General features: G+C 31.7%; 2 protein-coding genes across 4 annotated transcripts; both read right to left on the minus strand.

The window, feature by feature from the left end:
- Positions 1–804: 804 nt before the first annotated feature.
- Positions 805–5,953, minus strand: LOC126687012 (N-terminal acetyltransferase B complex catalytic subunit NAA20). Of its 3 annotated transcripts, XR_008790897.1 has the most exons (8): positions 5,793–5,953; positions 5,608–5,698; positions 5,366–5,498; positions 4,022–4,091; positions 3,428–3,488; positions 3,191–3,339; positions 1,153–1,723; positions 805–1,074 (listed from the first exon to the last, which is right to left on the minus strand). XR_008790897.1 is itself a non-coding variant. In XM_050381356.2 (6 exons), the coding sequence occupies exons 1-6, from the start codon at positions 5,868–5,870 to the stop codon at positions 3,248–3,250; spliced, it is 525 nt and encodes a 174-aa protein (XP_050237313.1). In that variant the 5' UTR covers positions 5,871–5,953; the 3' UTR covers positions 3,100–3,247. The 3 variants fall into 3 exon arrangements, 1 of the variants encoding a protein (XP_050237313.1); XR_007644021.2 differs by lacking the exon at positions 1,153–1,723; XM_050381356.2 differs by lacking the exons at positions 805–1,074; positions 1,153–1,723 and having other exon boundaries at positions 3,100–3,339.
- Positions 5,954–10,425: 4,472 nt separating this feature from the next.
- Positions 10,426–12,234, minus strand: LOC126687010 (COMPASS-like H3K4 histone methylase component WDR5B). Its single transcript, XM_050381354.2, has 2 exons — positions 11,257–12,234; positions 10,426–11,079 (listed from the first exon to the last, which is right to left on the minus strand). The coding sequence occupies exons 1-2, from the start codon at positions 11,914–11,916 to the stop codon at positions 10,789–10,791; spliced, it is 951 nt and encodes a 316-aa protein (XP_050237311.1). The 5' UTR covers positions 11,917–12,234; the 3' UTR covers positions 10,426–10,788.
- Between the last annotated feature and the right edge of the window lie 3,885 nt (positions 12,235–16,119).

Below are 16,119 nucleotides of genomic sequence, written 5' to 3' on the forward strand. Positions count from 1 at the left end.
ACTTGCTGACCTTCTTCTCAACCATGGCCCCTGGCTCCCTTGAGTTTTCACCCCTGACCCCTGACTTTGCACCATTCTGATCGCACCTGGCGCCTTTTTTCTGAAGCCACGATCCTCATGCTTCTCCCAATTTTCCTGACTCAACACCAGGCCCAGACTAGGATAACTGAAACTGTCCTTCGGTTCTTCAATTTCCTCTAAGACAACTGCTGATGGAGGGGGAGGACTAGGACTTCTCTTAGGCTTTAATTTTCTAACATCCCCAACGGAGTACTCCCTAACGTACACCTCAACACTCCCCGCCTTTGCCCCAGCCCTAGCCATTTCCATAAAATCATCCTCATGACTAATTGGTTTTATCCCCACGTTATATTCTACGGCTGTCTCTTTCCAATGGTAGTCAACAAGCTTCTTGGGTAACAGTTTTGCCACCCATTTATCAAACTTACCCCTTGTAATGACATCAAGGTTATATACCCTACTCGTCACTTCCCCGTTATGATATCCCCACTCCCCAAGTTCCCCACCAATGTGTAAGTTGATGGTAAAACAATTTAATTCTACAGGGGAAACTGAAAAACAGAAGAAAAAAAAAACAACACTAAATTCAACCAACAAACTAACCAACCATCATTAAGTACACAAACAATAATACTTAATTGTCTAAAACAGCAGTTCCAACACATAAAGACATATTAAAAACTCAACTACCATAATCACCAAACATAGAAAGCATATTCTATTATTCAAAAATCATATACAGCCAAAAAGAAATGGTCCCAAATCAATCAACCAATTTATCTCTAAAAAAAACAATTTGACATGTTTCTTAATTAAGTGGTCCTACAAATTTATCAACTTTTAACCGTCATCAACCCCCGCCAATTTCTTAGCAAAAATGTCCTATAAAATAGACTACAAGCATACCTTCTATAACATCATCGCTGCTGGAACTATCCATCAAGCCATACCCAGCAGTTCCAGGAGGCCCTCTTCTAGAATCACTCTTTTCTTTTCGTTTTCGTCTACTGAATCCTTTTCTCTTCATTTTTTGCAGCCACACAAACTAAAAACCTGCCAACATGTTAGTGGAGTTAAAATTTCTAACCAACCCACAAAAAATCAAATAACGAGTAACTTTAAATTTCTTACCTTTAATCACTTTCTTGTTCTTTGTTGCAGAAGTAATGTTCTCTTTTAGTTAGGTTTTTCAGCGATTTTACTTATATTTTTTACACTTCGGTAAATGAAAGACAATGTTGAACAATGAAGGAACAATGGGGAACAATGCAAGAAAAATGAGAAAGAATGAACGAAAAATGGGAAAGGAGCAAACCCTAGGTCAGTGTCAGCGAAGAAACGAAAAAACGGCAGTGAGGGGGAAGAAGACGAAGAGTGGAGAAAATATTTGAAACGAAAATAGTGAAACGGAAGTGAGAGGGAGCGAGTGGGGAAAAGGAAAAGTAGGAGAGAAAATAAAAAATTACCGCGATTACTTTTCATTTGTTTTTTTTTTTTGAAAAAAGTCAACTGACGCATTTTTACACAAGCAGCAGATGTCAGACATGCATGCAGGGGGGACAGGCGCCGCCAGTTGGTGTCCGGACGAGAAATTGGATGCCACGTCGACAAAAAACGGAAAAAACGGCGATTTTCCTACTTTGACAAACATCAAAAGCATATTTGAACCAGCTGAGGTTTAATAAGCCAAATCAGATTCCACCTAAACAAGGATTGACGGATTTTCAAACGGTGTTAGAAAAAGGGGCTTATTTAAACTGTTTTTAAAAACATTAAATGTGTTTTAACACCTTTTCAAACATAGAGGTTCAACTTGATCCTCAAGCTAAACATGGAAGGCATATTCGACCCTTTTTCCAATCTCATAATTTTTCAATAGTTATTTTTACTTTTTTTTTAAACTCGAGTTGAACAATTTAAGCCCATTTGAACAATTTAAACCTATACTCTACTGAAACTTATATAATACACTCGACTTGAGCTCTAAGTAAACTTGTACAATACATTTGAATTCGAGCTCAACATATCTGAGGTTAGGCTTGGCTCCTCTTCTTTGCACCCCTATTCACAAGGGGTGCATCGGCCATCTCTAGAAGTTGGACCCTATAAAATCAAGTCACTCACACTTACACAGCACACCAACATAGCAGTAGTTCCTTTACAAAATTTTCATGTTCTTTGGACCAATCCGATTAAGTGAAGCTCTAACTATAATTTTATTATTTCTATCACCTTTCCGCACACTTGTAGCACGAACGCACACTTGTAGCACGAACAAACACATATTCACTTTACTTGTGTGTTTAAAGAAAATTATATGATTACTATTTTTCCTACTTTGACTATTAAAAAATTCAATGGTTATTTATTTATTTTTACTTCGTCTTTTTAACTAAATGGTGATAAATGGACAAAATAATATTTATGTTATAAAAAATATAGTAACTATAAAAAGCACATGTATTTATATATTCCATTATTCAACCAAAAATTACCAAAAATTCAACTCTACATCTATCGATCACAAAGACTGATATCATAATCAATCAACCTAAATAGTTAGTTCTTTAATTACAGTTTTATTATCTCTACCAATCATATTGTAAAGTGTCACATGCTAAAATTATTAAGAACAAAGGGTCAACGCGCCCCCTGAACTTGTGATACGGGGTCATCTAACCCAATTTGTACTTTTTTGAGCAATTAACCCTAAAACTCTTCATTTTTGGGTCAAATAACCCAATAATTTATATTTTTATTTAAAAAAATGAATTTAGGACAATTATATCGCAATAATTAGAAAAGTATTTAATTACAATTTTGCATCTCTCACATCCGATTTGTATTTTACGCATTTTAAAAATACAATTATGGGGTCGTTTGACCAAAAAATGAAGAGTTTTGGGGTTAGTTGCTCAAAAAAGTATAAATTGGATTAGATGACCCCGTGTCACAAGTTCAGAGGGCGCGTTGACCCTTTGTTCAAATTATTAAACACCATTTATTTAATTAGTGCTTCTGGAAAGTGTACTAATAGAAATTTTTTTACTTTTTGCAGAAGATAGAGTCCAAACCCAATTTGACGATTCCCAAATACCGAATAATTAGGATTACCAAATTCCATTTAAAAGTCTCATATGAAACAATGTCAACAACTTAAATAGCTTACTTGTTATTGAGAATTACAAGCACCATTTTCTCATTTAGATATCCATTGATAGGAGATCTAATCATACTCCAATTCGTCAGGAGTAATTGGCCGTTTCAGAGGAATCATGGACTTCTTTTCAACATCATGCGATAAAGCTTTCCTCATGTCTGAAAACATAGCATAACAGAATAAGTAATCCAAGATATACATTTCAATGCAAGGAAATTGTAGATAGAGACGGATGTAAACACTCACCTAAGCCATCTTCCTCTCCTGAGTAATACCGTAAAACTCGTCTATAGATTATATACCCAAGCTGAGAAAGAGAAGATATGTATAGTAAGAATCCTCATGTCCTCATGCTACCTGTCATCTATTTGTGGCTTGTTCCTCCTAACATTCTCTTTGACGAAAATGATATGTAGAATTCAACAACTAAGCAAATAACAAATCCTATGATATTCTGAACAAAAGGAAAACCTAACCAAACTAAGCAGTGAAGGACTAAATTTTTCAAAAAGTGGAAATTTGCATCAAGTTAGCTTCAGTTTTACTTTTGTTCACGAGTTATGTAATACATTTAGCCTGGACAAAATTCCAACTTAGGAGAACTAAACAGAAAAACCGAAGTTCCAAACAAGATTCAGTCTGAATCAATGAAATACAGACCAAAATCAAGGTTAAACGCTTCACTTTACGTTATATTATATGCAGCAATGGTTAAAGACAAAATGTTAAAATGAAATTTAATAACACATGCACAAGTTCTGGATTGCCTACTTTTACAGCTAATTAGTAGAATTATGAAAAAAAAATTCCAATCATGTAATGATGTCAGAAGACAGTTACCTTCTCATACATCTTTATGGCAGGTGTATTTGATGCTCTGACAAAAAGATCCACAAAGTACGCCTTGTCGCTGAAACATGAAGTTTCAAACTAAATTTTGAAGCCTTTACAATTAATTGTGTCTAAAACATAAAATGTTCCACAACTGTTTTAGTTCAAAGTTCAAACAGTTGGGCAGCAATAAGAGCTCAAGAAAATTCCCTAAATGCTTTTCAAGAATTTCTTGTCTACAGTCTACACCATTATGCAATTTATTCAAAGGAAAAGCAAATTATTTCTGCAAGTAGAAGTAAAGTGTGCATGACATAAATCCAGAATTAATGGTCTTCCCACAAAGTTCAAATTTATAAGATCAGAAAAGGCTGCATTCGTCTTCGTAAATAACTAGTAGCAATAGAGCAGAGCATAATGTGCGAGAAAAACAAAGCTCGCACAGCTTTATCGAATTTTTAGGACAGCTTACTAACTCAACTAATTAACTAATACTTCAATGTCATCTTACTATCATGTCTCTCACAGTCTCACTTTGGTCTCGTCCCAACACAACATAAACCTCACCATCGATTAAGCAAGACAAAAACATGAAAACAAAATATGTATATATGTCATATTAACGTTTACATGTAAAACAATCAATGACACACTGAAAAACAACATGATAAATTGATGCTGCACAGCACAGTGAAGTCAAACATCACCATGCCTAAATTTCATTGAACCTAAATTTCACCACAAAATACCTCTTGTATAGTTAGACCTTGCTTGAAATAAATGACACACGAGAATATAATTGAATTGGATCTTTCAAACTCAACTCCTAATGGTTGCATCATTTCAGTCTTTTAAAATGTATTTATATAAGACTAATGATTTGAAAAATCCAAACATTTACCGCTTTTATCAATCTAACCAACTTTTTTAAGTATACAATTATAAAATGACATGAATGCAAAATCTACCAAATTAAATTAATTGAATTTTTATGTTTCTCATTGAGTATTCAACAATTCAATGACTCATGTGAGAGCAAAATCAGATTCAATAAGGCGAAATTGACAATAATTGAAATAAAATTCTTCAAATTGAAGAAATTAACACGTTTGATTACAATTGACAACATAATCGGCAAATGTTTAATGTTTTGGATCATCAGGCCTTTATATAACTAAATTGAAAGACATGGACACTTGCAAACTTTCCCGACACTAGCATTGACTTAATGGAATTCAATTGCGTTTGTTCAATTCTATTTATATAATACCCATAACCAATAATAATTAAAGTAAAAATTAAAAACGGAAGATCGAAATATAAGATAATGTAATAATAGCCAGTGATAAATACATTTTGTCGCTGATGTCCTCGAGGAGGTTCATGAGCTTCTTAGCTAACTGCTGCCTTCGATATTCAGCAGCAACAGTAACAGCAGTTACATGCCCATGCCACGACTCGCCCTGTCCTTCAACTTTACCCATGACTAAAACCATACACAATAAACACACTAATGTAATTAAAAAAAATAAAACAGCTAATGAATTAGGTTAAAATAAACAGGAAGAGTAAAAGTTTAACTAGTTTTACTTAACTGTAGCCCATGACTTTGTTACCGGGGGATTCAGCAACGTGAAAATAGTCGGGCCATCTCGCCAAATAGGTCATATAAAATGACATATTGAACTGCATATATAAAAACAAATAGGATAAATAATAAAATATATAATTAGCAGGAACAGCAGCATAATAATGGAATTAGATAAAAATTAGAGCTTACGGTTTCAGTGAGATGGTCCAAATTGACGGAAGTAAAGCGGAGAAGATCATTACAGCAGAATCGGCGTATCGTCGTCATCTTTTCAACTGTCTGCTTCTTTGATTTTCTCTCCTTCGCTTGATCTCTCTATTTTTTTCCAAAGAGAAGCAACAACTATCCATTCTGGTTCTGGGGAATGGAAGTGAGCATCCATGGGCCTTGAGTATTGGGTTTGGGCCTTGGATCTTCTATTTTTACAAGAAAACAAAAGAGAAAATTAAGATAAATACTCCCTTTTTAAAAATAATTTGATTTCCTACATCAATAAGAAAAAGATAAAAAAAATACCCCATTATTTTAATGCTTTTATTTTTTTACTCTAAAACATGTTTATATTATAATTATACTTACTTTTTATTAAATTTTTATTCTAAATATATATTTTGTACTCTTATCATATTATGTGACAACTGTCATTTTTTATGTTTCCTTCTTTTTTTTTCCTTTCTCTGTCCTCTCTCCTCTTCTTCTTCTTCTTCTTCTCCTTTTCTGTTCTTCGTCAATTTTTATCTTCTTCTTTATTTCTTCTTTTCTTCTCCATTTTTTCTTTCTTCTTTGCCGTTCCTTCATCGCTCCGCCGCCGTTTGTTCATCGCTCCGCCGTCGCTTCACTGTTCTTTCATTTTTTATTTTAGCGAACTTCTTTAATTCATGGTGATTATTGTGATTTTTTTAATATTCAGATCTAAAACGTTACTCTTGATTTTTTTTTCAATTTTAGATCTATTACATGAAAAACGAAGTTATGATGGAAAAAAATAATTTTCTGCACAAAAAACGATTTTCTGCAAAAAAAAAAAACAGCATCTGATTATCATATGATTATCATAACACTGCAGAAAAAATAATTTTTTTATAAAAAAACAGCCTCTGATTATCATATGAGTATCATTGTATTATCATGTTATTATCATAACACTGCAAGAAAAAAATTCTACAAAGAAAAAAATTGATTATCATGTTGTTATCGCTGTATTATCATCTCGTTATCATAATATTATTATATGATACCGAGATGATAATGTTTTATAACACCTAAATGATAATGTTATGACAACGACATGATAATCTATGATAATATTATAATAAAACAGTTTCTGATTATCATGTCAATAATACTACATTATCATGTCGTTATCATAACACTCTAGTGTGATAATGTTATGATAATGAAGTATGATAAGGTTATTATAACGTACATAAAAAAAATTATAGAAGGATTTCATGATAACAGAATGATAATGTTATGATAACTAAATCAGTTTCTGATTATCATGTCATTATCACTATAATAATGTATTATAAAATAGTGTCTGATTATTATGTTAATATCACTACATTATCATGTCGTTCTATAACACTGCAGTATGATAACTAAATGATAATGAAGTATGATAATTGAATGATAATGTACGTGAAAATATAATTACAAAATAATTCATAACCAGTGATAACCAGATGATAATAAAATAATAAAGTTATAATAATAGTATGATAATATGATACCTACATGTAAAAAAAATTATAAAAAAAATATGATAACGAGATGATAATGTGAAGATAAAAAAAATTATGATAACAAGATGATAATGTGAAAATAATAGTATGATAATGTTTTGTGATAATAAAATGATAATACGATACATGCATGAAAAAAATTACAAAAAAATTATAATAACGAGATGATAATGTGATGATATTTACATAATTATATCAATGATATTGTTATAATAAGGTCATGATAATACCACAATAGTATTTTTTTTAAAAATGTTATAATAGAGAGAATGTTAAAAACATAAAAAAAATTAAGATATAATTATTAAATAAAAAAATTAAATATTTTTTATACTAAATATATTCAAATATTTTATAAAAATAATATTATTTTTTATGAAAAGATTATGTTAATATTATTTTAAAAAGTTAAAGAGATAAAAAATGATATCAAATACATATAAAAAGGAAAAAAAGAAAGAAAGAAATGAAGAAAGAAAAGGTGCAGGTCATGTTTTATATGATTGGAGTAAAATCATTAACTTATGGACAAGGAGAGTAAAAACATAAAATGGCCAAATCATGGAGTATTTTTGTTGACTTTTTCGTGTTGAGGTAAAAAGTCAAATTATTATTTTTTTTAGGTAAATTCATAAATCTCTCAAAACAAAATTAAAAAAAGTTTACATTAATGACTTCCATTTTTTTATGGGATCTCTTATAAAAATTATATTGATACTTTATATTTTAAAAAGTTATATTAATTTTATGGAATAATTTACATTTATTGCTCCTAAATTATCGTATTTCACGCTGGACCGTCCCTAAACACTAATTTATATCTCAATTATCTATAATTTTTTTATTTAAAAACTTGAGTGTTCTAGCTGTTATTTCTACACCATTTTAGTCATTTTCAGATAACATGGATACGTCTAAAATTCAGTTTCTGTCATGCGTAATTTTAAAAGTCAATATAGGACTTGGATTGTCATTGCCGCGTTATTAAAATTGACAAAAATGAGGCATGAGCAACAACATAAACGACCAAGTTATCTAATAAATGTTCAAGAACACTTAGAATACAAATTGAATTTAAAAACGTTTAGGAGAGAGACAAAAGTTCGGAAACGATTAGTATAAATTAGCCATCAATTTTATTTTGAACTAACATATAAAAATGAATTATAGTTTTTTTTTCTAAAAATTTACACAAACAGGATTTACTGAGTCATAATATAAAGGGTTAATCGTAAATGCATACACGAATTTTACCCTAATTTGCAATTACAACATAAACTTTGAAACTTATCAATGTCAGTAACCAATTTTTATTTTTTGGCAAATTGGTACACCGACCAATCACGCAACGACACATGGCAGTATTTTACAATGTCCATGTTAGTGTTTTTCGTGTTTGGTGTATCGATTTGCCAAAAGTGTAAAGTTGGTTACTAAGATTGCCAAGTTTCAAAGTTTATGTTATAATTGCAAATTAGGATAAAGTTCGTGTATAAATTTGCAATTAACCCTAATATAAATGAAATGAAAAATTGTAATTTTTGTATAAAGAACCCTGTTTCTTTTGCTCCTCTATTTAAACAAAGTAAAAAAAAGTAAAAGGAATAGCAGCAATTTCACTCCTCCTATAAGTGGAATGAGGTAGATTAAAACCGTGTAAATTAAATTGATCTGGACTATTTTCTTTTTAGTAAAAGGTATTTTTGAAATGAACTAGTTCAGATTTCTCATATTCATTCTTAGGAGGATCTTAGTTTAATAATTCAAGGGATTACTGAACTTTTGGTGTTTGTACTTTTTAAAAAATGATAATATGGTGTCTCAACAAAAATTTATATCAATATGGCGTCTCAACAAAAATTTATATCAATATGGTGTTGAACTTATTAAATAATTACAAATTAGTTGTTTTATCTGGTTTCATTTTGATAGCAGGTAAAAATAAAGGTTAGTAACCTGTATATTTCATCCACGTCATACGCTATGTCACCTTTTTCTCACATAAACCGGCTGAAACAACTAAATTGTTATTATTTAACAAGTTCACTTACCAATTTATAAATTTTTGTTGAGATGCCATATTGTCATCTATACTATATATAAAAGCACGGATGGGGGGGGGGGGACAGACAAATTTACTGAATAATCCTTTTCAGTTTACTACTAAATAAAGGTTTTATAGTCATTAACTAATTAGTTATTTAATTAATCACTATTGTAATTAAAATTCTAATTCGAATAGGTAACTAAATTATCTTCAATTTAGTTTTTAGTATGTAAAAAATAACTAAATTGTCTCCAAATTAGTAGGAATGCCTATTTTTTAGTTTGATTGAACTACAAAAGTAAAATACTGTATTTGGTCAATATATTATTATTTAAATTTCTATCTTATTATTTTTAAAAAAATTATTAATAAGATTAAATTAATTATTTAATTATGATTATTGTAAAATCAAAAGAAGAATAAATTCAGTATGGAAAAAAATTTAATAACCGAATATATTATATTTATTTTTATAAATTTTTTTAGCTAATTTAATATTAATTATAAATAAAAAAATTGATATAATTATAATAAATTTACTAATATGTTCATTGACGAGTTACGTTACGAGCCACATGCATAGCACATAATGCGAAACTAGTATTTTAATATTCAGAGTAAAAACATAAAATTAAAAAAAAAATGAGTTATTTTTTGTAACTTTTTCATGTTGAGATAAAGTGCAAATATTTTCATTTTTGGAGTAAATACTTAAACTTCCAAAACAACTATACATCACAGTACTGTATCATAACCCAACGAATTTCAAATATAACTTTCAAGTTAGTTGAGCATCTCCTTTTCCCTCTTTCATCTCCAACCTTTACCCAACCGACAACCACAGTACTCAACACACTTCCGCCGCCGCCGCCGATCCACCACCACAAAAACCACCGAATTTAAATGAAAAGAAACCACACATCATCACATTACACCTCAGTAGATCGAAAGAAATGGCTAACGCCAGTACTAATTATCGCCGTACTCTCACTAATCATACTCGTTTTTTAAAAAGTTCAGATACCAAAAGTCTATTAATCCCATAATTCAACTCCATCAAACTCAAGTCAAGTTCAACAGTATTTATGAGACTTCCACGTTATAATATCAGATAGTTACAATATAACCTCATATCCGCGTCAACAGCTCTCACATTATGAATTCAACTGCAAATTTTTTTAACAAAACTTACAATATAACCTCATATCTGAGTCATCAGCTCATACATTATGAATTCAACTGCAAATTTTTTAGACAAAACTCATGCCTAATTACCACTGATTTGATTTGAGATATAAAACAATCGCGATACAAAATTATGACAACCATCTTCGAACTTGTTTTAGCAACAAAATTCAAGTTCATTGTAGTATTAATTCAGCAAATACAGTTTCTATGGATCTTGACTCCAGATTTTGATAGTTCTATCACGGTCAAGACCAGCAGAAGCAATCTTATTCTGGCGAGGATGACAAGTTACAGAAATAACAGTATCACAATGTCCTTCAAGTTTCTGAACCATAGTCTTCGACTGTAAATCCCACAAGTATACACAATGATCTTCCGACCCACTCACAATAAATTTCCCCCTCGTCACCGAAAATGTTGAAGCTATGCAGTACGCTCTGTTCGTATGTCCCGCATACATCTTCAAGAACTTCCCCGTCGAATAATTCCACAGCTTCTATATACAACAAAACAAAACACAACAATCAATCACATTAGTAGAGAGACGGACACAGAAAACAGAACACTCAGATACTGACGCGGTAAAACGGTGTTATTTTAAAATTTCTTATGTAAAAATGAAATTCCATGTCTGAAACGATTTCGAAACAGGACACGTTGGTGGAATACTTACAAGGGTGCTATCATGAGTGGCAACGAGGATAAATTTGCCGTTCGGAGAGAATTTTGCGAACGAAACAGAAGGGACTTTATCATCAATGAGAGTCTTCAAACACGCGCCGCTAGAAGCTTCCCAAATCTTACAAGAACCGTCGTGACTACCGGAGACAATCAAAGAACCGTCTCTGTTAAAATGAGCCGCGGTCACCGGCATAGTGTGAGCATTAATTACTCTCACGCACTTCCCGGTTTTAACCTCCCAAATACGAATCGTTTCGTCGAATGAACCGGACACGATTAGATTAGACTGGGGATTAAAATTGACGCAGAATACGAAGTCGGAGTGGCCTTTTAGGGTTTTGAGGCAATCAAAAGGGGATCGAGCGTCCCAGATGCGGAGAGTGCGGTCGTCGGAGGCGGAGCAGATGTAGTGAGAATTCGAGGACCAGGCGAGATCGGAGACGCCCTCGGAATGGCCGACTAGGCGGTGGAGGAGAGCGAAGGTGGAGGCTGACCATATAATTAGGGTTTTGTCGAGGGAGGCTGAGGCTAAAAGATTGCCGTCGATGGAGAATTTTACACAGGAGACGGCGGATTCGTGGGTCGTTAAAGTTTTTATAAGACGGTATGGCTGATACGGTGGCGGCGGGGCGGTCGTTCCTCCGCTGGCCATTTGCAGGTCACCGTTGTCGGATAATTTGTGATCAGATTATTACAATTTACGGTGTAGTTAGGTCCTATGCTATAGTGACGGATTTGAGACTAATTCTAAAACTGACCAGATGATTAGGGTTTTGCCAGCAGAGGCTTAGGATAGAAGGACGCCGTCGTTGAAGCAAGAGACTGCTTGTTCGTGAGTTTTTGAGGCGGTTCTATCAATCTGCGCGTAAAAAAGATTTACACGGTGGTGTTGATAGAATTTATATAGGCAGTTCAGCAAAGCAACTAAGGCCCAATTGGCGGTTCCTTAATTGATAGCAAAAGGCTCACTTTAGCCTTTGAAATTAGACTGAAAAAATAAATAAGATTCTAAAATTGAAGCTGACTCAATTATTTTTTTAATCATTTTCATCTTTTTTTTAATTTAAATATCATTAATTAAATATATTTCAATTTAAAATATTTATTAAAACAATCTAAATTCAATTAAACACTTTAGAATCTAATTAAACCAATCGGAATTCAATTAAACCAATCAAAATTCAATTTAAACATAATTAAATTAACTAAAAAATTAAAAAAAATCTAAACCACCGCCGATTTTTTCCCCAAATCTATTGAGTCAAAAATTCTAAAAAATTCGGCTACCACCTCCTACCAACCGCCAAAAAAATTCCTGGCGGTCTTCTCCGGCCTAAGTGTTTAATTAAGTTTCAAAGTGTTTAACTGAGTTTCGATTGTTTTAATAAATATTTTAATTTAAAATATTATTATTATTAATATTTAAATGAAGAAAAGAGTGAAAATAGTTAAAAAGAGTTGCAAATATAAAATTGGTAAGCATTTTAAACATTAAGGATGCTTTTGAAATTTTTTCATATCACCACGTCATCAATTCACAGGAAAAAAAATTAACGGGTCAGCGTCGGTGCAATATGAACCATTTTGAATAACTTCAGGGGCCAAAGTTATCTAACTTATGCCTTAGGGTCTTATTTATTCTTTTGATCCCACCTCAGAGGTTAAAGTGAGCTTTTTGCCTTATTTGATCCACTCCCTCTGTTCTAATTTAATGTCATAATTTTTTTAAAATATTTATATTTAATATCTTTTCTTTATATTTCTTATTCGAGTTTTTTTAAAACACGATTTATTTAAGATAAAAGATACACATAATTCTTTTAACATTTAATAAAAAAGGATTTACATCCTTTAACTCGAATTTGATACTGAATCAACAAATTTTTAGAATGGTACTAATAACCCCTTATCAATCATGTCGATTACAAATTCGTTATTCCGTTTTTATTTTTTTTTTTTTTTTTTTGTCAAAGATAACAATATATAAATATATAGTAAGAAAGGCCATCTCATGAAGATGATGAAACCCTCTTAAAATAAAAGAACTAAAAGTGGACTTCGCGGCTACTATTTGAGCCATCCAATTACACATTCATTTAACAAATTGAATACCAATATATGGATAATTTGTTAAACGAACGGTAGCAATTGTAAATAATAAACATAAAATAATAAAAAATAAAGAAATTACTTACAGTTGGTAGCGGCTAATGTGCTATAAATATTATCTTGATTTTGTAGGAAAGCAAAAATTGAAATGTCGAGATCATCCAGAGCAACAATCACCATAATAGAATACCTGATTATTTAAATTATGAACAATAATAAAATTAATTCGATCTTACCTGACAGTAGCGCTGTCCAATGAGATAACCGAGGAAGGATGTGAGCTAGAGGGGCTATTTGAGAAGCCCCTCTTGCATAAGTAAACGTGATAAAGAAAACTCGCCATATGTGATATAAACACCCATAAAAGGGCAATAAACACCCAATTAGGGATAGAGAGTTAATACGACAAGACAAAATTCGCATTATTAACTTAGCCAGTTCATTATAAAGATTAAATTAAACAATAAAAAACATCTAAAAACACGCTAATACTTTCAACATCAAGGCTTTGCTTCAAAAGATGTATCTAATATTGAAGATAGAACAATATCAAATAATTTTTTAATAAAATAATAAATAAAAAAACAAACTATTTTGGCATATATATGAGATTTTATGTGTTGCAAGATATATTGGATCATTTTTTTAAATGAACACTAAGTAACCAAACTTAATCATAGCCTCAAATTAAGAAAAGAAAGAGGAAATACATTTGAAAGAGGAATTCCATTTCTTTTAGAAAATGCATAATCTGACGGGATGGCCGATTATTCCATTTGAAAATACAAGATTTACAAATAAAGGAAATAACCGTCTCAAATTATCTGACTTAAATTTTGAAACTTTTCAACTTTAAGAGTACCCAATTTCTATACCTTCCTCAATCAAAACTCAAAATCTTGATTAATTAAAAAAATTAAATATGCAATTCCAAAAATTATTTTTAATATCTTTATCAACCCTATGATCTTCATATATATGCCAAAAACTAACAATGAAAAAGGAAAACCGTAAAACACACAAAAAGGGAAACATCATGAAAATTATTTTTTAAAGAAAAATTTAATGAAAATGAAAACGTTATTCACTTTATTCGAACAGGAAAAAAAGTGTTTGTTTAAGAGATTTTAAATAATTCTCCTGGAAGCACCTATTTTTATGACTCATGTAATTAGTTCAGAATAACTTACCAATATAATGCATCAGTATTGTGTTGCGACTCATGCAAGCAGTGCATCCATTATCAAGGAAATTCCTTTCAATAGTATAACTGTCGCCTGCGCCGGAAATGCGGTTGTCGCCTCAAAATGAATTTTGAAACCACTTTTTAAGCCCTTGGATAAATCACAATGGCCGGATGTAACCGTTAATAACCGCTTCCTCCATCATGAATTATCCGTAATGTTATAGTTCAGAGATTAATTGCAAGTTGATTAAAGATCAATTACACTGAACAAAGTGAAAGCCCTATATTTTGTTTAAGAAAAAATACAGGAACGCAATTGAAATTAAAACTTTCCAAGCCCCTACTCACTTGAGATCCTCCATTATCCCATAATTTGGAAAAGGTGAAAAAGAGAAACTTACTTGGCAACGGTGGAGGTGCTTAATGGAACAGTTAGCTTTGTTGCTTTGGTTAGTTTTTTTTCAGGGACCAAAATTCAATAACAGTCTTCAAAATGCATAAACTCTTCATGATATATACATGATATAATGCATAATTAAAAAAGGATAAAAGTAATACTTATCTCTGTGCTATTTATGATTCAGAAATTAAAGATTGTGAATTGTTGAAACGTCCGGCTTTGATGATTCTGCATTCTCTGTTGTTAATCGACGGCGGCGGAGGGAAGAGCAGCGGCACCAGCGGCGAAAGAGAATGATCAGCGTTTACAGCGAAAGAGCAAGCAAAATACGAAGAAGATCAAGTAATGGGAATTTAATTTGAAACTATGCATTTACGCTCTCGATAATTGTTAATGCGTAGATACCCATGTTTAGGGGTATGTAAAATCCAAACCAAAAATAAATTTGATAAATTTAATTCAATTCAGTCTGATATTATAAAAAGTTAGTTTTTCGATTCGATTTTTTCTTAGCATAATTTTTTATAGTTCTAATGTGCGTTACCTGTCATTTAATCCAAACGTTCTAACGTGCGTTACTTCTCGTTTTTCTTTTATTTCATAACTCTCATTCATTTTTCTATCTTTACAATTCACTCATTATGCTTTTAGGACATCACTATGCTAGGAAGCACGGAAACGTTGAAGTCCCAACGTTTCCGCGTTTCCTAACGTTTCCGAAACGGGAACGTTAGGAAACTCCTCCAACACGTTTCGGGCTCATCTGCAAATAAAAAAAATATTATTCAAATCACCCTTATGTTTCAGAAACCCATATTTTCTTCTTATCGATTACTTCTGATTGAATCTTTCTCTGCTCATCTGAAAATGGCTGCCGCCGCACCGATCATCTGAGTTCGGCTTGAAGGAAAGTTTTTGATTTCAATTATATAAATTTCATTTTGGATCCGATTTCAGCCGATAAAAAGATTGGAAAAAGTTTGTATTTGTTGATGAATTTTAATTTCAAAATGTGTTCTGCAATTTTAGTAACAGAGAGTTCAAGAAGAAAGAAGAATTTGGTGATGATGGCCAAATTTGTGATGCTGCGTTATTTGGTTGATTGTAATTACTAATTAATTAGGTTTTGTGGACTATGGGCTTGGGCTATTAATTTTAAC

This window comes from Mercurialis annua, linkage group LG6, assembly GCF_937616625.2.
Source record: "Mercurialis annua linkage group LG6, ddMerAnnu1.2, whole genome shotgun sequence".
NCBI lineage: Eukaryota > Viridiplantae > Streptophyta > Magnoliopsida > Malpighiales > Euphorbiaceae > Mercurialis > Mercurialis annua.